Source organism: Girardinichthys multiradiatus, chromosome 5, assembly GCF_021462225.1.
Source record: "Girardinichthys multiradiatus isolate DD_20200921_A chromosome 5, DD_fGirMul_XY1, whole genome shotgun sequence".
NCBI lineage: Eukaryota > Metazoa > Chordata > Actinopteri > Cyprinodontiformes > Goodeidae > Girardinichthys > Girardinichthys multiradiatus.
Window position 1 is genome coordinate 46221123 of NC_061798.1, and position 23106 is coordinate 46244228.

The 23106-nt window shown below is 40.7% G+C and overlaps 1 protein-coding gene across 3 annotated transcripts in view; it reads left to right on the forward strand.

The window, feature by feature from the left end:
* Positions 1 to 23106, forward strand: part of znf827 (zinc finger protein 827) — a 96347-nt gene that overhangs the window by 12238 nt on the left and 61003 nt on the right. For all 3 annotated transcript variants that reach the window (XM_047364842.1, XM_047364843.1, XM_047364841.1), the window contains exon 2: positions 20705 to 21976. In XM_047364842.1, the coding sequence (XP_047220798.1) occupies positions 20705 to 21976 (1272 nt within the window). The remainder of the gene's footprint in view (positions 1 to 20704; positions 21977 to 23106) is intronic.

Sequence of the window (23106 nt, forward strand, 5' to 3'; positions counted from 1 at the left end):
GGGAGGAAGTGGAGAGGAAGAGCTGTTAAGAGCTTTGGGCGGTTTCTCTGTTGTTGTACCACACAAGTGCATCCAGGCCCTGCAGGATGAGCCTTTAACAGGCGTGAGGAATGGAGAGCATGAGAGGAGTGGAGGAGGAGGAGGAGGCAGCAGCAGCAGAGGAGGAGGCGGCGATGGTTTGGGGAGCTGAAGCCAGCCAGTGTACCAGACGCCGGATCTGAACAGGGATGGGTTTTATTGTTTGCCTCTGTATCACTAAACACATTAAAATTACTCTGAGAGATAAAGAACTTACATGATTAGCTTAAAAGAAAGAGCATCACCTGCAGGCTGTGGAGACATTCTTGAGAATGTGATGCATCATTAGGACACGCTTCTGTTCTTTAAGATTTAATGCTTTATACAAAGATCCCTGATCTGCAGGGAGGCTGGCCAACATGTTGATCTTTGTCGCCCTCGCAGAACACCCAGCACGATGCAGTGCAGTGAGATGACCTCACTTCCTGTGTGGTTGCGGAGGCCAGACATGCTTTCCCTCCTAAAGCCTGGCTCCTGTTAGCCCTCAGCACTGAGAAAGAAAAGTACCCCCCCAATCTTTCCTCCTCGGTGTGGTAGGGTTCCCGTTTAGCACGTTCAAACAGTTGGGAGCAAGGCCGGGGCTGCCGTTTTCAGCTTGCTGGGCTCAACACTCTGCATATGGAGGATTTTTTGGGGACAGAATCAATTCAGTCAAGAGATTTAAAGTGCAGAGACGGGATGGAGGGCTGGTGCAGACGAAGCACCGTGTGTCCATGAAGCAGCAGTAGCTCTCTGCTCTCTTATTATTCTCTAGGGAAATAATAAATCGGCTCTAAACAGAGAGTGGAACTGTTTTGGCATGAGTGCAAAAATTTTGAGAAGTTAAAATCATGATGTCATCTCTGAGTGTGATGTTGCTAAAAATGCAGGTGAACATCTTGACTAATTCATTGTTGTCATGTTGACGCCCCTTTGCACGCTGTGGTCATAACTCCTGTTACAATAAAACAAAGATGGACTGGGCCCTAAAATAAATTCTCCAACAGTAACAACTTTCACTGCAGAAGCATAATCTCACGTGGAATATTTACCAAAAATCCAAGCTTAAACTGAGTGCATTCATTCCTTAATAGGGAGAGAAATTCCTGATTGGAAAAATATTTTAACAGATTCACTGGAAGAAACATTATTTTTATTATTATTATTATTATTATGGGGACCTGAGACTTGATTTGGTTATATTAGAAAAGACTTGAGACTCAACTTTGACTTGAATGCTACTGACCTGTGACTTGAGCGTCTTGACTTGAAATGACTTGATGCTCTTATTAAAGTCAATATTTTACCACACAGAGTAAAAACTAAAATATTTATCCGCATCGTTTGTTTCCTCGCGTCGTTGTTTTCCTCCTCAGTCCCCCCCCCCTCCTGGTTTTAATTGTGTTATAGTTCTATAAATAAATAAAAAGTATTTTGTTCTATTGAAGTTTGCTAAAAATAAAAGACTGACAAAAACTGGGACAGAACATTTTTGTTTTTAGTTTTGTGTGTACAGTTTCAGCAATAGCTCATTATGACTTGTTAATAGCTTTGAAATTACATCTTAGGACTTGGACTTGACTTGAGACTTGACTATAAAGACTTGAGACTTATTTGTGACTTGGGAAGTAATGACTTGGTCTTTGCCAGTAGGACAACCCTTACTCTTCTCCTATGGGTTCTTCAAGTTCTTAAAGACAAAAGGTTTGTAAATGCAATGATCTGAATTTTAGGTTTATAGCCCTAAATATGACCAAGGTTTTTAATTCTAGGACCTGAATTGCATCTAATCTTCAATCTGCTTGTTCATCCTCTCATTGCTTCTTCCTTTTAATAGTTAAATTTTTCTGGAGGTATAAAAGCACTGAAGTTACATATGGAAAAATATCTATATAAGTTAACAAGGCAAGTTAAATAAAAGTTATGTTTTATTAATCACGTAGGTCTGGAACTTAAACTTAACTGACTGAGATTTGCTAAGGCCCTGAGTCATCCAAAATCCAAGGTCTACTCTCTCCTTAGTTGATGTTTTTTACAGGGTTTATCTCTGTTTTAGAGAAATATGCTCATAGCACCACAGATCCTCAATGGTACCTAACGGTGGGCATGATGTGCTTTTCTGCACATTTATCCTTTGTTTATATCAACCCAGATAGAAATGCTCAATCTTGGTGTCATCTGACTGAAGTCACAGGCTTCCAGTTAAAATCCCAGTAGACATTCCAAGCTTCATGTTTACGTTTGTGATGGTGGGACAGAAAAAGGCCTCTTCTTTTTTTCTAGCATCTCTTCCAAATGCATTCAGTGTTGCTTCTAATAGTTGTCATGTTGCTTTTACCTCTCTTGTCATCCTCCTCTGTGTCATGGGAAACATTAATTCATGGTTTACTAATCAAAACATGCTAGAAACTATGATCAACTTCAAGTATAAGTTAAAAATACTGTAGTTAGATATATTTTAAAGGGCTTTTTAGGGGTACCAAGAATTTAAAAGCATTTGATTTTGCTAAAAATGATTATTTCTTAAGGATTTTTTCCTCACCTGAATAAATGTACTCAACATAAGTGTGAGATTATGCTTCAGGGAATTTTTTATTTTTATTTCACACCCTGTAAAACACCTTTGTGAAGGTGCCAATAGGTGGCCAGCGCTGTACCTCCGATCTTCATCTTTCCTTGCTTCCCAAAGGCATTTGCTCATTTACTATCTTCTCTTCAGGATGTTACTAAGATTAGGTAATCACTGTTTTTCTTGTGGTTTATGGTTCTTCTTAATAACCTAAAGCAAACAAAGAGGGACAAATGTGAAGTTTATAAGTGAGAAGACATCAGAAACCATTGCAGGAAGATGTGAATCAGACGGCCCAGTCCGTAATTGCCTGTGTTTTCCCACACCCCACGGGTCCTTTGAATGGAGGCCATGTTAGCTCAGATTGCCATGTCATTAATCCCTCGTACTCTACAGGGGAGTGGTCAGCGGCAGATGTGTTTGCGCTTACTCCAGAAGGTTTTCTAGATTAGCACAAATCCTCCCCGAAAAACCGTTTAAAAACCTCATTTGGCACGCACGATAAGACTGTGTGGGCTCATAGCCGGCCAATGACAATGATGCCAACCCTCCCTCGACATCTAATGCTTTCTGACTCCACCCCTACACCCCTCTGATTGTTTTTTTTTTAGTTTCTATCTCCCCCCCACCTTCTGATTCTCAAAGCGTAGCCCCCATGTTGATTTTGACTGGCCAGCGTAATTGTTTGGAAACCAGCTTCTGTCATTTGCATGTCGCAAGCAGCCACTTTTCCAGTTTCAGTGGTTTGACCTTGTTGTACCTGCCAGCTAGAAATGAGATCATCAGAAGAGTAGACGAGAAGCTGACATCTCTCCTCCACCTACCCGTGGCTTTAAGTGATGGTTGTCATAGCAATCATTATGCCACAGAACAGACTCAGTGGGTGAAGGATGGCTTTGAATGCCGCCGCCTCGGGTCACAACCTGGTTATGACAGAACAGATAGACCTACGGAGGTTGGCTGCAGACTGCACAAAGTAAACAGCTGCATACTCTGCTTGTTAGGGTTATAAATTCTACAGTCATATTTGAGCAGCTATGGCAATATTCCCTCTTTATAGTATGAAAATGGGAAGGCAGGTATTGGTCTAACTGAGAGGAGAGGAGCAGCATGGTGCAAACAATGCCTCCCATTCCCATCAACCCTGGCTAGCATTTAACATGGAGATTGCAAATGGAATAAGCACCCCCCCACCCCCCCATTCTCCCTGGACCTGCATGTAAATGAGGTTAGCAGTGAGCTATTCCTGCTGTGCCACAACAATTCCTCTCCTCCTTGCCCTCTCCTTTTCCTCCTTTCTTTTTATAAGTGATGGTCTGGAAGCGCTCCGCTCTTTCATGGATGGAATAGGAACCAAGACCAATCACTAATAGTGAGCCTGTTCTCAGTGACGAGCCAAAATCCAAGTGGGCGCTGCATTGGGATGCTTCTGCCAAACCGCTGTCAAACTCGAACCTCTAATGCAAAAAAGAGAAGACACCTCCATCCCAAAGATTTCACCCCTATTTTGTCCTTCTTGCTTCTCTGCCCCATTCTCCCCTGCTGTATTTATTTGCTGTTAATACATCTCCACTCTGTTGCATTATATACATGTAGAATTATTTCCAAGTCTGTCCTCACCTCCCACCGGACCTTGATTGTGTGACCGCTGTAGGGCTGAGTGTCCCTTCTTACTAGTAGGACGATTCACAAACAATACATGGACACTGTCTGCGGCAACCTTCCACCCTCCTACTGTCTCTCACTTCTTTCTTTCACCGCTACACAGCGGGGAGGTAGTCGGTTCATTTCACACTCATTCTAAAGAATGCACCCCGTCTTCTGCAGGACGCAACATCCACATCTTATTCGACAAAGAAAGTGTTGTTGGCCAGCAGGAAAATTTATGACAAACTCACTTTTTTTTCTTTTTTTTATTCAGGCGGCTTATACAATAATTTAACTATAAACCACATGAAATTCCAAAAAATACTTGCCACTTTCTGAATGGGAGTCTTCTTCATCAGTGATGTACATTCAATATGGTCACTTCATTTGGGGCTGCATTTTAACGGCCACAGGGCGACTATGTGGGGGCCATGAGGGGCTTGGCTAAGGCTACGTTCACGCTGCAGGCAAGTACGACCCATATCTGAGTTTTTCATGCCAATCAGTTCATGGCAGTCAGAACGGCCCAATTCCAATTTTTCCACCTCCAAAGAAACCCGCTTATCCTTTCAGGGTCATTGAGCGAGAAGCGGGGTAAACCCTGGACAGGTCGCCAGTCCATCACAGGGCAACAAAGACACACAACCATGCACACACACTTAAGGGCAATTTAGAGAGACCAATTAACCCAACAATCATGTTTGTGGACTGTGGGAGGAAACTGGAGTGCCTGAAGGGAAACTACACATGCACACAGAAAACATACAAGCTACATGCAGAAAGATTTATTTTAGAATTCAGGTATTATTCATCATTAATTTTCAGGATCCTCTGATTAAGATCTCAGATTTTTTTTCACTGATTTATTAAAGCTGCAGATTTTTACATTTCAATCAGGAGTTTTAAGTTTGAATAAAACCAGAACAGCAGCAACAACTTTCAACAGATTCAGTTTGCTTCAGCCGTTTACTAAACCTGAACAAATGATAAAAAAAAATGCTTGAGTTTCCAAGACTTTATTCTATATTCCATTACATAAGATCTAAATTTGTAAAAAAAAAAAGCCTTTTTACATTGATTCATCTGTGATGATGCCTTCCATCTTTGATTTGCTACGTTGCAGCTTTGGGTTTTGTCCAAAACATTGTTTGAGTTGTTGACAGAATCCACAGAAAAATGCACAATCATTCAAAAATCAAAAAGAGACCATTTTACAACTTGAATGCAACAAAATGAATGCATCACAGAACACAGACTGTGCCTTTTTAAAGATGTGATATATTTTCTCTCACTCCTTTTGGTATGTCATTACCAGAGCTGCGTGTTGAGATATTGTTGGTGAATAATTGTAATAATGTTATTGATTAAACCCAAATGTCAGTGTTTAAATGAGCTGGAAGAAAATCTAGAAATTTGATTCTAGAAAACTCCTATTCTAGCTTCTTTAAAAGAAAGGTGGAAACATTCCCACAAATCTGGTTCTGGAATAAGGTTCCGGAACCAGGTTAGTTTTCAGGGGCCATTATTACCCTGCATTGCGACTGCATTAATCAGGGTAAAAAAAAAATGACCAGGCTAGAGATTTACCCCAAGAACGGGACCTGGTAAAGAGGAAGTATGATTCATTTACCAGGAACTTTTGGATGGAGTGTTGTGGAGGGATCATTTCCAATTGGTTGAATTCTTTCTAGGGATACACCGATATGAAAAGTTGGTCCGATATTCATTATCCAGTACTAGTATTGCTTTTACATTCGATAACCAGTGTTTACAGATATTATTTATATGATATATATTTCTTAACCCCTTCAACACTGTGGAAAAGTGACCACACCACTGATTTTACTTCTCTGCTTCAGTTAAACACCCAACAATCCTGCGCTGCATCACAATCACATGACCAAACGGATACCACATGGCCAAACCCCTCCTTAAACAGTCATTTTTTAACATATTGGTATTGGCCCTATAAGTAAAACTGGAAAAATGTTTAACATTTATATGTTATGATATATTGTGCATTCCTAGTCATTTCAGTCATCAATGATGTTCAAGTACATTGATACAAAATGGATTACGAGGTATGTAGGTTAACACTTGGGTACATAATGGGGGTAAAAATTGGTCAAGGGGTTAATTGATCCAGAGCCAAGTTGATCAAACTTTCTCGTTTGAGAATGTAACTAAAGAGAGCGGGAAAATAATGACATTAAGAACAAATGTGGGAACTTTTAGATGTGGAATCACAGTCTATTATTATACTAAGTAGAGCCTAGAAAGAAGAAAACAAATCCTGGATTACAGTTAAACCAACTTTGGTGGGACTGGAGGGCATTCCTCCACCATGTCTGGTCCTGACTATGTAGGAGCTTGACTTGTAGTGTTAAGAAATCAAAATGTTTTGTGGAGACATTGCTCGTAATGTGATTGGATGAGTGTGTTACCACTGAGCTCCTCAGAATAAATGGAGAACTCTGAACAACAAGCCTTTTAGATGCAACCACAAACACAGGCAGCTGTGTTGGTCCAAACAAGTGTTCTTTGGTATCATTGTCAGACGAGCTGTGATGGATTAGAAAGGAACCATCCTCTGATTGTTAAAACTATATTTACATCATGTTTGACTGCTGCTTAGTGTATTTAATGTACATCACTTAGAGGACGAATTCCCTCGTATGCCGACAGCGACAGTCTGAACATATTTAATCTTACTTTATACGGAAATGTAGCTGCAAAAAAAGATTTAAAAAAGCTGAAATATTACATCACAGGACACTGCCTCAGTGGCTTTAGAAACTTCATAAGATAACCTAATGCCATGATTTGTTTTCTGAACATTTAGTGAGAATTTTACTCTGCAGATATTAAACCTAGGAAGCATTTATTTAAACTTTGGTCTTTGCACCAATGAGCTACTGTTTCTGAAGATTGAAAGATGGTCATCATTGCTTAGGTCTTGTTACTGACATGTGGTCTCATGATTATTATCATACTAGAGATTATTATTGTTATCTATAATTATGTTTAATATTTAAATAAAATTCTTTTGGTTTTAATAAAAGACACGTGGAAAGTGAGAGGACAGGTTAGCATGTTGACAGCCACTCTGTTGTCATGTGCCCATAACACACATTTTTAATCGATGTCAGCATTAGATATTTAGAAGATCAAGGTTGAAATCCTAATTTAATCTTTTAGGGCGAGCTGATAACAAAGGTCACTGTCTGCTCAACCACTAGAAATCCAGCAGGCTTTTTTAAACGACAGTCATCTGTTCAATAGATGTCCATATTGGACATTTAGTGATAAATGTTCTTATTGCTATCTGCTCCAATCTGCACTAGGTTGTTTATTGTACCAACAGACATGCTAAAGGTTGTTGCCAATATTCACTTTAAAACACTGCCCTGTGTAAAATCCAGACATGATTTGTCTGAGCTTTTGTTTTGCAATAAATCCATCAAACATTATGTTCTTGGGATAACTCCCCTCCCTAAGCCAGCTGATTGGTGGTGTGCAGCGTCAGGTGTGGGATTGGGAACACCATTCTTATTTTTATATATACACACACACACACACACACATATATATATACATACTACTAGAGAGAACTCCTGACGCTTCGGCACACTTTCAGGTATCTGATAAATGACGATTTAAACCACAGTAATGGCATGACCGAAATATGTATGTGGTGTCGTTTTTTTTAAGCGAGACTTTTTTAAACCATTTTGGGCCGCAGCCCATGCCTTGTCTCGGTGTATAGAAATATCACAGTGGAAGTTTAAAATCATAATTTATTTCCCAAAAAACTGAATTGTGAAAATATGATCCATTGTTGGGTAAATTTCTGCTTCTGTCTGTCTTTTTTTTTTTTTTAAGTGTTTTTCAGGATCGCAGTTAACATTTATTCTGCTTCTTTATGGGGCTGAGGGACTCATGTCAATAATTCACAGTTTGCTCTTTAAAAATGCGCTGAATGACTATGGCAGCTAGATTATTTGAAACCATCAGTTGAAGCACATGCAATCAGTGCAGTGTCATATTTGAAATTTGCTTAGCATGAATTGCTCCATTTAAAGCACATAACAGCCAAAGTGTCAGAAGCAACCATATGGGAGTCAATGTCCATTAAGATACTATTCCACACAGACCACAAATAATACGAATCACCAAATATTGCTAAATTGTAGGATTCATGAGGATTCTTTGAATTTAGATAATTTTCTGGTCCAACTTCTGATGCCGAAACACTTAGGACAAATGCGCTTAAAGATAAATCAAGAGATTCGGCTTAATTCGCTCGTATATTGTCTGGAATTCAGTACAATTTACAAGAATTGATGTAAGAATACTGCATGTTTGGAATCGGTTAACAAACGAATGCATCTGAGAATCAGGTATGATTAAATTTAAACTTGTTATTCTTCTTGACAATTTTCCATCAAGATGTAATAAACAGTGATGAGGGACTAGCTGTGAATGTTATCTGAATGATGACTGTTGATATATAGAAGTTAAAATGTTTAAAGAGGTGACTGTGGCTCAGTAGGAAGAGTAGCTGTCTTGCAATCAGAAGGTTGTGGGTTCGATTCCAGCTTCCTCCTGCCATATGTCAACGTGCCCCTGGGCAAGGCACTTCACCTCAAGTTGCCTACCGATCTGCGTATCGGTGTGTGAGCGTTAGTGAGTGTGATTGGGTGAATGTGGCTCTAGTGTAAAGCACTTTGAGCGGTCTGTATGACTGGAAAAGCGCTACATAAGTTCAGTCCATTTAAAGTGAAGTGATTGTTTTTACCAAAAATATGTAAAACTATAAAGTGCTTGTTTCTGGACAAAAAATGTTATAGGAAACTCAATTAAAAAACATTTAACATTTACTTTGTTTTAGATTTATTTTAAAAATGTTTTATTTTGTTTTTTAATAATTATTTTCCTAATTTCTTTTTCATATTTTTCCATGGGCAGCAGAGAGATTTGGGCAGATTTAGGGGGTACAGTGGCCCTGAGTGGTCAAGACAATGCTTCACAAATCCCAGACTGAGTTAAGAACACAAGGGAACATCTAAGTATAATTTAGGAAATAGCTACAATACCTAAGAATGAATCAGAAATTTGTTAGGAATTGACTGAAATGTTTTGGATTCGGGAGTTTGGCACCAACATTTTGAACAGCTCTAAACTTTTGCCACGACTTCCAGATGGCTCAAGAATAACAAAAACTGACTAGGAATGAAATATAAATCAGTTACAAATATAGGGCCTTATTACGATTAAATTTATTTGTCATTTTGTATTATTCGTGCTCTGTGTGGAGTAGTGGTAGTAAAGACAATACTTAAAATAGGTCAGTGAAGTTTATGACTGAATCATGGCTAGTAAACATGTCTCTTATATTTGGACTTAAATGAGCTTAACGGGCCAGGGGTTGGTAGATCACAAGTTGGGATTTAAAATAGGAGAGAAAATCAACGGTGGATTATTTGAACCAAGTGTTGATTTCTAGATTTATTTTTGATATGAGCAGAACTGTGCTTTAAACATGCAAGCATCCAAAACCCTGCTCTGAAGATGAGCTGAATGCAGTCATAGAAGGAAAACACTGCAAGAGTTTTTTTAAATGTGCATTTTTTTCAACATTAGGTGATTTTTGGCTTACTGTGATAAATGTTGTCACTGTTTTCTTAGTTGAATATTTAGGCCATCAGTTCCTTTACCAGGTCGGTAGCTTGTTTAAAACTCTACTAACATAATGTCACTTTGTCTTTTACCGAATTTAGAAGTAATTAACATTTTAAATTAAATGATAAACCTTGTATTCATGCAGTTAGTGCTGTGGAGATTCAGTAGATGTATCACCTCTCTCCCTAAAGCAGGCCAATCGATTTGATGACACATCTGATGTTATGAGTAGCTAAAAAAGGAACAGAAAAATAAACCAGGGGGGTAAAGTTCACTTCATCTGCATTGAGGAATTTCAGAGGTCTCGGGCTCTCGGTTGTCTCATTCTTTTCCAAGAACACTTCTCCTTCCTGTTTCACCTCTGGCATACGGCCCAAAGAACCCACAAACCACGGAGGCCAAGGCCGAAAATACACTCATGGTAATTCGCACTACATTTCAGTACGACTCGAACCAGCAGTATATATAGCAGTGCTGCATGAACTCTGATCCTCACTGAGAGGATCATCTCACCTCAGATTCTAGCTAAAAGACTATCTTTGTCATAGGCAGCAGTAGGATGGGGTTATATAGATAGTTTAATGAGGAAAGAAAAGGTTTAATTCAAAGTTTTCTTACATTAAAACATAAAATACACTACAAAATGTTGTGGCTAATTTCCAGTCTGTTTTTTTGTAAAGGTTTGACCTGCCAACCCTGATTCAAATTTCTCTTTAAGAACTAGACTATAGGAAGAAAAAGGAACAGTATTAAGTATATATTTTTCTAGCCTTCCTGCCCTTAGAGGTCATTGATTATTTATATTTGGAGCCGAGGAGACGTTTCTGTGTGAGAGAGCAGTTGCTGTAAAACAGGGTTCGCTAATATTTTAAAACCAAGAGTTGGCATTTTAAACCATCTTTTGCATTTTATATGACATATTTCTGCCTTTAATGTGTGAGCATTGCTGAAATGGCAGTCTCAGCTTGTATTCCATGGAGACAGCAAATCCTCACCTTAGCTCTGAGATTTCCAAAAGACTACCAACTAGGATGGGCAATTATCAGATTGTTTATTATCATGAACTCTAATTGATTATGTCTGCAACATTTCCAATGTTGGTTGGAGCCTAGTTAATGTCAGTCTGTGTGAAAATATGGTTTAATGCACTTATGTACTGTTTAGCAGTGCTGTAGTCTTTGTAACAGGTGTAATAAAGTAGCCTGTTCAATAATGGGTGTGTTTTTACAGCAGTATTTGTGTTTGTTGGGCTCCAAATGTACACAGAGACAGATGTATTGCTGCAAAGACAATGGTTAACGTTATGTTTAAATCTTTTTTAAATGTAACAATTGCGAACCTCCTCCTTTTTTAAACAGGTTTTACTCATTAACCCAAAAGACAAAGTTTAATTGTTCACTAAAAATAAATAACTAAGTACGGAGTTTCTTGTGGCTTTGAGAGAATGGGAGACAGCAGATAACAAGCCGAATAGACTAAAGAAAAGTTGATTTGTTTTATCCTCCAGCTTATTTAGTGTAACCAACATGGCAACTTTGGACTATGTTTAATGAGTATTCAGACCCCTCTAGCAGCTATTATTAAAAAAGCGACTAGCGACTGAAATACTTTTTAGATTTACTGGACACATTCGAAGACTCATTACGACACATCATTGTCACTCTTCTGAATGAGCAGTCCCTTTATCTTTCCAATGCACTCACAGATGGTCCAGTCCTTCTAGCTCCAGTCAGAGCAGGAGATGTTCCCTTCTCCACTTCCTGACTGCAAATAAATGTCAGCTACTGGGTTTGTTGTTGATGGTTCTTAAAAGGAAAATGTTTTAACAAATATAGTTTTTTAAATAGCTTCTTGTATTTCTGTACTTCCTCTGACATTTGAACATATTGCTGATGCTGAAGATGCCTAACTTTGAGTCTTCACTCAGAAACAGCAACCTGGTAGCACATTGCACGGTGCGTTCACTGATCAGTAAAAGATCCAGATTGTTTTTGTTTCCGGTTCCCCATCAGAGCCAGTCGAGCTGAAAATTTTGTTTTTTTCTAGTTTTAACAGAATATTTTAATATCTGACAGGAAAAAACAAAATTCTCACAACTGTATTTCTGAGTATGAAGACTGCGTCTTTAAGGCTTCAGGTTAACAGTATTTCAGTGGAAAATGTTATTGTTCCAAGTTGGAGGCAACAAAACTGCTGCCAACAGGAGTACATTTTATCTAATGTACACTCATTTGAAGTAATTTAACTGGTCAATACTAATATTTAGATATTTAGATATTAATTGGACTGGTTTTTTTTAGTTTTTTTTTTTAGAAATGTTCGTTGTTGTATCCTGTGAAGTTGATATTTGTTGTGAACCGGCGGTAAAAAATGAATTTAGTTATGCTTATAAGTGGTATTTTTCTTCCCAAATTAATAAGGATGCTTTAAACTGTACCATCACTAAGTTCATCAAAAGTAAATGGCCACTGTGCTTCATAACAACTCGGTTGCCGCATGTCGTCAAACAAAAAGAAAAAGTATTTAAACGAATGAAGGAAATACTTCTACCCACTTTGTTCAATAACTATTTTTATTGTTTGGGTTTTGGCAGAAATAGAAAGGCAAGAAGAGATTTAAGTGAAGTGGTTGAAGTGTGCAGCAAGGATCAAGTAGGTGATAGCTTATGCAAAAAAGGAAAGGGGGACAAGCATTATCCAATGTGTCCCAATTAATAGAATTACATTCCTCCTTGGGAAGGCTGTTAGTCATTTGTTGAGAAGAGAGTCTGCCGGTGGCGCATTTCTCCCACCATATTGTCCAACGAGTGCTTATTAAGCCAGCCCTGACCACTGGGCATGCTCATTAGCATAGCCCGCGGCCGTGGCAAGGCCCAGTAGTGCTCAGCTGGACACTTAATTACAACCAAAGCTTCTTCAGCACTACCTCCATGCTCTCCGCTTTCCTTCCCATGTCCTCAGCCCTGCTCAAACCCCCTTAACCCACCCAGAGAGGCACAAATATGCCCACACACAACTGCCGCCCTTTTTGCCTTGGCAGGAGAGGAGGCTAATCATTTTGGTCATGTAAATGTGATGGCTTTAGTCTGAGCATGTTGTGGCAGTCCTTTATGTTGCCTCACACTGCAGGGCTTTGCGGTCGCTTTGCGGTCAGCAGTCTTTGAGATTTTAGTGACTCGCTGACCTACACTACCTCTCTCTGTCTCTGGGTCTCTCCCTCATTCTTATATTAGCTCATGGGCATGACTCTCCTTTTGACATCAGCGCAGTATTGATGCATCCCCTTCCAACCTTAATCGGCTAATGGCCTCTTCTTTTCTGCCCAGCCAAATCAACCCCTCCCTTTATTCATCCCTTTATCTCTTCCTTCTTTCCTTCGCCTTCTCATCTGCTCCTCCCCGCCACCCTGTTCCAGCCTGGGGTCAGTGACGCCACTTTTCATGCCTGGCTAAGGAAGAATAGTTTAGTACGTATTCCTGTTTATATTCCCATCTGCCATAACACAGTGACTACTGACAGAACATTTATTCCATAATTTTTAGCTAATGGAGTTTATGTGGATGTTGCATTAATAGTTTTAAACTAGAGTCCCTAAAGGGACCGCATACATAACTGAGATTGTTGTTGAGGGCTGGATCATTGCCTGAACGCAGTTATTCCCAACAAATATTTCGTGATAAACCCAGAATATAATTTTTAATGGCTGCTGGTAGCCGTTGTCGCCAATAAAACTGAACAATAAAAGAGGAGACTGACGACTGAAACTAGATGGTAAGATATGTAATCTCATGGTAAATCATAATGTTTTTAAAATTAAAAATGGTAGAAAATAGAAAGATGTGCATGTTGTATTGTGTCTTTAGACTATGTTAATTTAAGCTGAGATCCTGGGGAACAGCAAACCTGTTCTCCACAAATACAAAAACATCGGCTTTGACTTCGATAAACAGATACTTAAGAGTTGAGCTGCATGATATTAGGAAACTGTAGTCCAACATCATCAGAGGATCTCCTACAGCGAGACTTCATCCGGCACACTGAATATCTTACCGGCATGCAAAGGCAGTATTCATGAAATAACCATCAACTATTGTACCACAAATAATCCTTAGCAGTATAATGAATGCGTTCAATGATATTGCAATGATCATACAGTGCACTGTCCTTACTTAGAAGTCTATATATTGAATAAAAACTACATTCTGCATTATTAAACAGCGATATTACCACTAAAGTCTAATAAGCTTCCTTCTTTTTTCTTGCTGGTTTATGCAACACTTACTAAATGACCAGTGTTGTAAGTTAGAGACGTGCTGCATATTTGGTTTGTTTTGTGTGCATCTGTTGTAAAGCGTAAGACAGCTTGCTGTAGTTGCCGCTGAATCCCTTTTAGTCTTTCATTTATATTGACTCAGTCTGGACTTCTTAGGTGTCCCTCTTTGTCTATAAAGTAGTGATGTTATGCATTATTTGTGGCCCAGAAAGTACATGCTTCTGCGCTGCACCAATGAATCACTTGTGTGTGAGCGATAACAGACCCCGACTGCTGAGCACCCTGCAGCTGTTTGTCTCAACATGCAAGTCATCACCGCCATTACACCGCTAAACGGTCCTCCTTTAGTGGCAGACGCTTGCCGCCTCAGCCCGTTTCTCCGTGTCTCCATCACTCAGGGCGGCGGCAGCAGCCCGGGTATGTTGTTACTGTCACCAAGCCAGCCACGTTCCAGAGGCAATGCATTTGACTGCATCACAGAAACAATATGTTAGAGGGGAGGGCATAAGCTTCTGAGTTTCACTTCAGGAAAACATTTTGCTCCAGGATTTTTCAAAGCAGTTGTGGGATGTAGTACCACTGCTGAACAAACAAATCTGCCTGAGCTTCATCTATAGACCATCCACTTAGAACGTGTCATGCTTAAAAGTCAAGCAGATGTTTCACCAAATGCCACCAAACAATCAGTGAATAGGGTTAGGGTAACCTCAGAGGAAGTTGCAAGGTATATGACTGCAGATATGATTTATATCTCATAATTGACACAAACCAAACAGTTACTGCTCACAACAACAAAAGTGATGCATGAAGTTCAGTCTCAAAGTAAACATACAAGCTCAGTTGTTGGGAGTGAGCTTGTACAATCTGTGTACAAAAATTTTAATTGGAGAGGTAGACCAATATATTGCCCAGGCAATAATTTGGGCCAATAATTGCTTTTATTATTTATTATCTGTAGACCCTAAAGGGTCATCAGCAGGATACTAGTCACTGTGTGTGTCTGGATTAATAGCACATCTTCAATTAGTTGAAGCTTAATGGGCAATAAGTTACAACAAAAGATCGAGCTTTTTAGGTGTAACCTTCCTAATTCAGTCTGTTCTAAGGACTGCAGCAACCAAACTCATTTGTGTCAGCTCATTTGAGGTAGCATCAGAAAACAACATAATCCCCATAATCCCCATTTATATTTCACAGCATATATTCCAAACCTCTGTCAGATTTTTATTTAATTGAAAACTGAACACATCTAATAATATGCTGGTGTTGACTTTACAGTTCAATAAATGTGGGAGATTATAGTTTTAATTCAATTCTTATACAAACTCCCGGTTACCTTAAGAGTCGATCAAGGGAAATCTGGCTGATTGATGGGTGGAGCACTGGGTTTATCTGGCTCGAATTGTCAGAGTAAGTAGCCCTGATGTTCTTATCTGGACTGGGGAATCTCTCTTCTTTAAGCCGTGTGTGAGGAGGAGCAGGTCTGTAAACATGATGCATGAGAATCACCTGAACTGTCTCCACCACTAGATCTCTAAAGCATCTGTATAGACTGCCTGGAAATGTTGAACCAGGGAAACATCTAAAACATGCAAAGTCCAATAAATCGGTCATTTATAGGCCTCTGCTGAACTGGAGACATATATGAAGAGTTAATTGGTCATTTGAGTTAGGTGTAAGTTGGATCAGGGACACATAAAGCAGAAATCCAGGACTGGAATATGACACCAGTGCTCTGGAGGCATAAGAGAAGAAAGCCACTCCTTTAGCCATGTAGGGCATACAAGTTTAGTTCAAAATATCAGTCCAACCTTACCATCTGTGTTCTTTATTGTTTTTGGTAGAAATTCTACTTTTATGGCATGTAACATACAGTAGGGTAATAGAAAACCCACACACCCAAGTGGCGTGACACGCATGCTGCTGATTCTGTGTAACTGAATCACTAGTTTAAAGGACTTGTTCAACTTAAGTCTGAGTTCAGTTGTTGAGATCTTTCCTTATAGGGAAAGAGGTGTGAAACAGGTGGCCCTCATTTAGGCAGGGAGGCAGAACGTGTTGTTGATTCAGGTTGTACTGCGTTCCTCTCTGAAATCTGGGTAAAATAGATCGTTTACAAGAACAGTGTATGTTAATGAAAAAGTTCATTGATGAAGGGGAAACATGAAGTACAGAAATTGATGCTCAGCCAATGATCAGCTCTGAGGAGTTCAGAGAAGGTGTCCAGTTACCTGTAGGTCCTGTAACAAGTAGAAGATGCCTATCTATGTGAAACCAAGATATCAGCAAAGTCCCTTAAACACTTCAGTCTTCACTGTCAGGCTCATGAATCAGCGTATGGGGTTGTTCCTCGTGCTGTTGTGTTGGGCTGTTTTACTGCATACCACATATGGGTCTGTTTAATGCATAAAAATACTTTAAGAGTTCATATTACCTTAGTCTGAACAGAAAATGCCCCTGAAACATGTTTCAACCAGGCAACAACCTTACAACCCTGGCATGCGAGCAGCATCTTGATCTCGGACAACGTTGTAGAGTGGCCAGTTCATTTCTAGGACCCTAATCCAGCAGAAACGTTCGGGGTGACATCACACCTGCTGTGTCTGAAGTAGAGCCAAGAAATGCTGATGAATTGTGGAACTATAGTCCTGTTGTCCTGGGCTAGAATATCTGTTCACAGATGCTAGAAGTTGGTCGACTCCATGCAGCACGAATGAGAAGCAATTCCCAGAAACACAGTGGTTATACCACTAAATGTTAGTTCAGTGATTCACAGGAAAGCTAAATCTTCAAGTGTTTTTCAGTTTCTACTGCAAGTAGAAAAAAAAACCAGACAGCTGTTTTTAACAGTATTGATCTCTTTTCCTCAATTGCTGTAAAGTGACAACAAATACACTGCTGATATTTAGAACACAACTATATGTGTTTCATGTCTAATACAGTATAAAAGAGAGACTTCGAACAAGTAAAATACAAATAATTAGGGTGTATCGACCATCAGGTGCCCTGATTAATTAAGCATCAGTGTTTGAAACCAAACTGAAGGTGAAGATGTGTTTTATTTTTTTTTATTGTCAAACTGTTTATTTGAGCATTTATTTGGCTAGAACACCCATAACATTATGACCACTCATTTAATATGCATTAAAATTGTGAGTTTGTGACACATCACCATAAAGCAAAGCACTATATATAATGAATGTCGATTTTCCATCTCATTGAGCCAGAAGTATAAAGTTTTGTGGTTCGGATGTAAGTAATAAAGTTTTTTTTCTTGCATGTGAATGGCTTTTAGTAGCAGTCGTGAGCACAAGGCCCGGATGAAGCCCCCTTAGAGGTTGGGCTGGAGACCTCGACCTTGGAAAATGTCAGTTTGCCCACGGGGGTGCCTTGCCCGTGACACACAAAGCCACATAGTGAAGTTCATCGGTGCACTTTAGCACTCAGCCAGAAGTCTGGTGGTTTACCGTGGTGCTCAGCTGTACCTAACCCTGGGATTTGAAAGTGAACTTAGGAAGGAAGAGAGTTCAGCCTTAAAGCTGAAACCTCGGGTCAGCAATCCAGCTATTTCCCTCTAACCATATTACAGCCATTAGCGACTTTTACTGCTTTTCACATGTCACATGGAAATAGGTCAAGGCCTGGCCCGTATGACTCACTGTCTCGGTTTCCCTCTCTTTATTCTTGCTAACCATATTCAGGTGGTAAAATGGCTGCAAAGAGCATGGGAAGGGATCAGGATCGTTGCATTTTAGTGTTCTTATTCAGCTTTTTAACAGTCATAGGTTGACTTAATGGTGAAAGGTCATGCAGTGTATGTTTATCCCTCTCAGCACTTGCTGCATTGTGTATGGAGTAAGGGAGATCCCATGTTTCTTCTGTAAATAAAGAATATAAGTTGGAACTGTGAATGTGTTGGAGATGAGGAAAGATGTGAAAGTGTGTATGCCATATTTGATATCTGTAGCAGCAGTAGAGTAGAGGTCACCGTGGGTTGGGGTTTTAGTCACCCTTGTGGACCTTGGTGAGCCATGCTGGCCAGATGTCAGGCAGCTCTAAAAAGAATCCAACAGGTTGCCTGGAAACTCCTTTGCCTGTAAACAAAGAGCCAAAGAGCAAACCCACCAGGCGTCTGTAAAGTTCACGAGGGTGAAACCAGCTTGGTGTGTAGATACATGAACGTTTGTGTTTCATTTTGGGGGGAAAAAATGAAGAGGTTTTGCTGTATTGTTTTGCAGCTGCACAATGCCCAGTTTCCTCATAAATCTCTGATTACTGCTTTCTGTTTAATGTTTGGGAGGTTGTGTACGGTAACCCAAAGAGAAAATGCCAGTTTTGACATCTTTCTTCACCCTGACTAGGTGCTTTTGACTTATTCTTATGGAGGTTTGTTAATATGTATCAGGAATATTCACTTTTCTTTGTTCGCCCTTGTCTGGCAAGCTGTAATGTTTTGCTTATGAATATTGATACACGAAGTGTATATTAATGACCCTTGGTGACCTTAACCCTATCCTTATTGGCTCCCTGGTGGTATCTGCAGGCTCATGAATATTAATCTGGTTCTGTAACCTCCATTACCCTAATCTTCGCTGTCTAGCCTCCCAGAAGGAGCGGTTGTCATGGTTACCCCTTTACCAGGCTCTTCTTGACTAAGGGTGGGAAAAATGTGTTTTTAAAGAAAAAAGGACAGAAAAAACTAAATTACACCAAAAATCTCCAATGTGCTATCTGGAACACTTTTTATTACCATGAGTAATGTTTTCTTTAAGTAGTTTTTTGCTGAGGACTGCAGCTTTAACAGCTGTGTATTCCTGTTTGTGTTTCTAAACAGCTAAATTATGTTGTTGGGTTACAAATTAGTCCTTTAGCAGTACAATTTTCAACAAAAACAACAAACTTTACTGTATTGTATCAGGATTCAGTGTGTTGACCAACATAAAGTAGTGCCTAATTCTGAATTGGAAGGACAATAATGCATGTTTTTTATTTTTTATTTAAACAAATCTGGAAAGTGGGCTGCACGGTGGCGCAGTTGGTAGCACTGTTGCCTTGCAGCAAGAAGGTCCTGGGTTCAATTCCCGGCCGGGGGTCTTTCTGCATGGAGTTTGCATGTTCTCCCTGTGCATGTGTGGGTTCTCACCGGGTACTCCGGCTTCCTCCCACAGTCCAAAGACATGCCTGTTAGGTTAATTGGTCTCTCTAAATTGCCCTTAGGTGTATGAATGAGTGTGTGCGTGGTTGTTTGTGTGTTGCCCTGCGATGGACTGGCGACCTGTCCAGGGTGTACCCTGCCCCTCGCCCATAGACTGCTGGAGATAGGCACCAGCTCCCCCGCGACCCACTATGGAATAAGCGGTAGAAAATGACTGACTGAAATGAAATCTGGAAAGTGTGGCGTGTTCGTATTCAGCCCCCCTGAGTCAGTACTTTGTAAATACTTTGTAGGTCTTTGAGCTATTCTGTCTCTAGATTTGGCAAACTCAGAGCTATCTATGAACAGAAAGTCTTGCTAGAGATTCTCAATGAACTTTAACTAGGCCATTCTAAAACATGAATATACTTTGATATAAATCATTCCATTCTATTTATGGCTGTATATTTAGTGTTCCCTGCTGGAAGGTGTGCCTTCACCTCCCCCTCAGGTTTTTCACAGCCTCTTAACAAGTTTTCCTTCAGGATTGTCCTGTATTTAGCTCCATCCATCTTCTTGTAAACTATGACCAGCTTCCCTGTCCCTGCTGAAGATGAAGCATCCCTTTAACATGATGATGCCATCTCCATGTTTGATGGGGATGGTGTGTTCAGGGTAATGTGCAGTGTTAATTTTCTGCCCCACATAGCATTTTGCTTGTAGGTCAAAAATGTCTAATCTGGTCTCATCTAAGCAGAGCACATTCTTCCACAGATATGTTTGCTCCAGTGGCTTTGTCTTGGCCCTCTTCCATAAAGACCAGATATCCGAAGTATAGGACTGACATATTCTTCAAACCTGAGCCGTGGAGCTCTGCAACTCCTCCAGACATGAGCCTCTTGAGTGCTTATCTGATGAATGCTCTCTTTGCCAGACCTGCCAGTTTAGGTGTCAGCCATGTCTTGTTAGGCTTGGAGTTGTGCTGCTATACTCTTTCCATTTTCAGGTGATTGCTTGAACAGAGCTCTGGGAGATGTTTGGGGTACTGTTTGTCCATGATCTTTCTGCTGTGCTCCTTGGTCTTTGTGATGCAGTTTGTTCACTAATGTTCTTAAACAAACCTCTCAGGCCAGAAACATAACTTCTGGATTCATAGTACTGCATTTAATTTAGGAGTAAAAAAGGGTTAAAATCAAACGAATGTCACACTTGTAACATTTTCTTGGTTAAAACCCTTTGAGGGTTGTAAAAACCTCAGCGTAGTTTATATTCTCTTCCAAACAGCCTGAGCAGCAACCTGCTTGTTACGTCTGGTTAAATGATTTTATTTTGTCTTCTTACAGATGTGGACGGTGATGAGGAAAGGGGCCCTGATGATGGTGCTACAGAGGAGGAAGGCTGGTTTGGTAACACCTCCGACACACGCTCTGACTCGTCGTCTTTTGGAGACACACAGGATGAGCTCCTCCTGCACAGAGGCTCCTCTCCTGAAGACCAACCAGGGGTTAGTGTCGGTTCCAGGGATCACGACGCCTGTGGAGGCGAGAGCTTGCTGGGTTGCCGGACACCCGTCCATCGTGCCTCTTTGGAACTTCTCGGCTTGGATGGAAGTTCATTCTCGGCCCAGGACACTCTTTCCTCTGTTGTATCATCGCTGTACGGTGAGGCAGCATCCAGAGCGCTGGGGAAACCACTCAGCAGCAACCTGCGGCGCCTCCTAGAGGCTGGCTCCCTCAAACTTGACGGTGCAGAGATCCTGGGTCGGTCATCTAGGGGAAATGCTGGGGGAGAGTCTCCTCCAATTGCTCTAGCTCCAACTCTGACCCTTTCCCCGTCTTCTCACCATGCCCAGCAGTTAAGTGCTCTTGCCCGAAAACTGGCCAATAACAACAGTGGTTCTGCCTCACCAGCCTCCTTGGCACCCTCAGTCACCAACATAAAGCAAGAGCCCCTTGACCCCTTTAACTCCGTCACCCCTAGCAACGGAAGTGGCTTTGTATGGGCAGGTGTGGCTGATAAGTGGCCCCCTGCCTCGTGCTCCACACCCTGCAGCTCCAGCCTGTCCCCAGACTCTGCAATCCAGAAGTTAAAAGCAGCAGCTAATGCCGTACTTCAAGACAAGAACGCGGTTGCTTCCTCCTCAACGACCTCTTCCTCATCCACCTCCACCTCATCCGCAGTGCCCACTCTGGGTGGGGGCGGTCGAGGAGACGATGTGGTGCGCTTCGATGCCTTCAACTCTCCGTTCAGCCCACAGTCAGCGAGCTCTACCCTCGCCGCACTTTCCAAGAAAGTGAGTGAGAGGAGCCAAGCCTCATCGACAACCAGCAATGCTTCGGACCACCAAGCCTCAGCGAGTTCCTTCCTCTCTCACGTGTCAATTACCACCTCCTCTGCTGCCTTGCTCAAAGAGGTGGCAGCCAGAGCAGCGGGAAACCTGCTGGCAGAGAAGAAGGACGGTTCCCCATTGTCGACTGCAGGGATCCTCCAAGAGGATGTGAAGCCCCTGCTGGACAAGAACCAGAAAGCACCGACGCCCACTACGCCCACGCAGAGCCTAGAGTTGTTGTTGCCGTCTACGCCAAAGGGCAGAGGCAAACCAAACAACCAAGCAGGTAATCTGAATGTAATATGGTGAACTTTTGCATGTTGGGGTTAAGACTTAAAGGACACGTTTTCCCAAACAATTTGGCCTAATTCAAACATTTTATATTACTTTAAAAGGTAAACGCAATATTTGGGTAAACTGCTCTTGTCACATAGTAGGGATGCAACAGTACAAACGTTATTAGTAGTAGTAGTAATAGAAGTAGAGATATTTTTAGTCCTTTCATCACTCATTCACCAATACACAGAACATCTTCTGTATTGTATCTGTCAGAGATAAATGAAAGTCTCTGGCTCGGACACGCAGCGCGCCCAGAAATCAGACTTTTGTGTTTTTACAGGCAGGGAGAGTTGTGTATGATGTTTTTCATTTGCTTCAAATATGTTCTTTAAAACTCAAGGCATTCTATATTTAGGGCTCTTATTGTGAAGTTCAGAAGGAAGTCTATCTGCTGTATTGATTCTATTGAGGAGATGAACTGTTTCAGGTAAAAGCTTGTGCTATTATTTCGATCCTGACAAGTATAGGTGGACCTGCACCTACAGTTCCAGTAGTCCAAGCTAGTAGCAAGTTAAGAAGACAAACCACACTATTATAAAGACCCCATACATCAGGCTAAATGTTAACTAACTTCGCATTAGTCGTTAGGCAGCTAGTGGATTCTTTAGGCAGACAATATTCAGCATCATTTTAGTGGTTCAGCATGAATTGTGGACAAAGACGCATTGAAAAAGCCTTTCTTCTGTAGTTGAGATCCATAGTCCAGATACATTTCACACTTGGTGCTCTTTTTGTCATGTTACAACCCTATTTTAATGCGATTTAATTTAGTAGACCAAAACAAAGTAGTGCAGAATAGTAATGTCGCATGTTTTTCTAAATAATAAAATGAGTTTTGTGCATTATTTTCCTGCCCCCTGACTCTGATTGTTCTAAATAACAACCAATGCAAGCAGCATTCTTCAGAAGTCTCATAATTAGTTAATAGTCAACCTGTTGTAATTTAATCTCATTATAAATGCAGCTGTTCTGTAAAGGCCTCAGAGAACATCAGAGAACAAACAGCATCATGAAGACCAAGGAGCCCAGCAGATGGCTCAGGGAAGAAAGCCATAAAACGTCCTTCAGCGGGGCTCC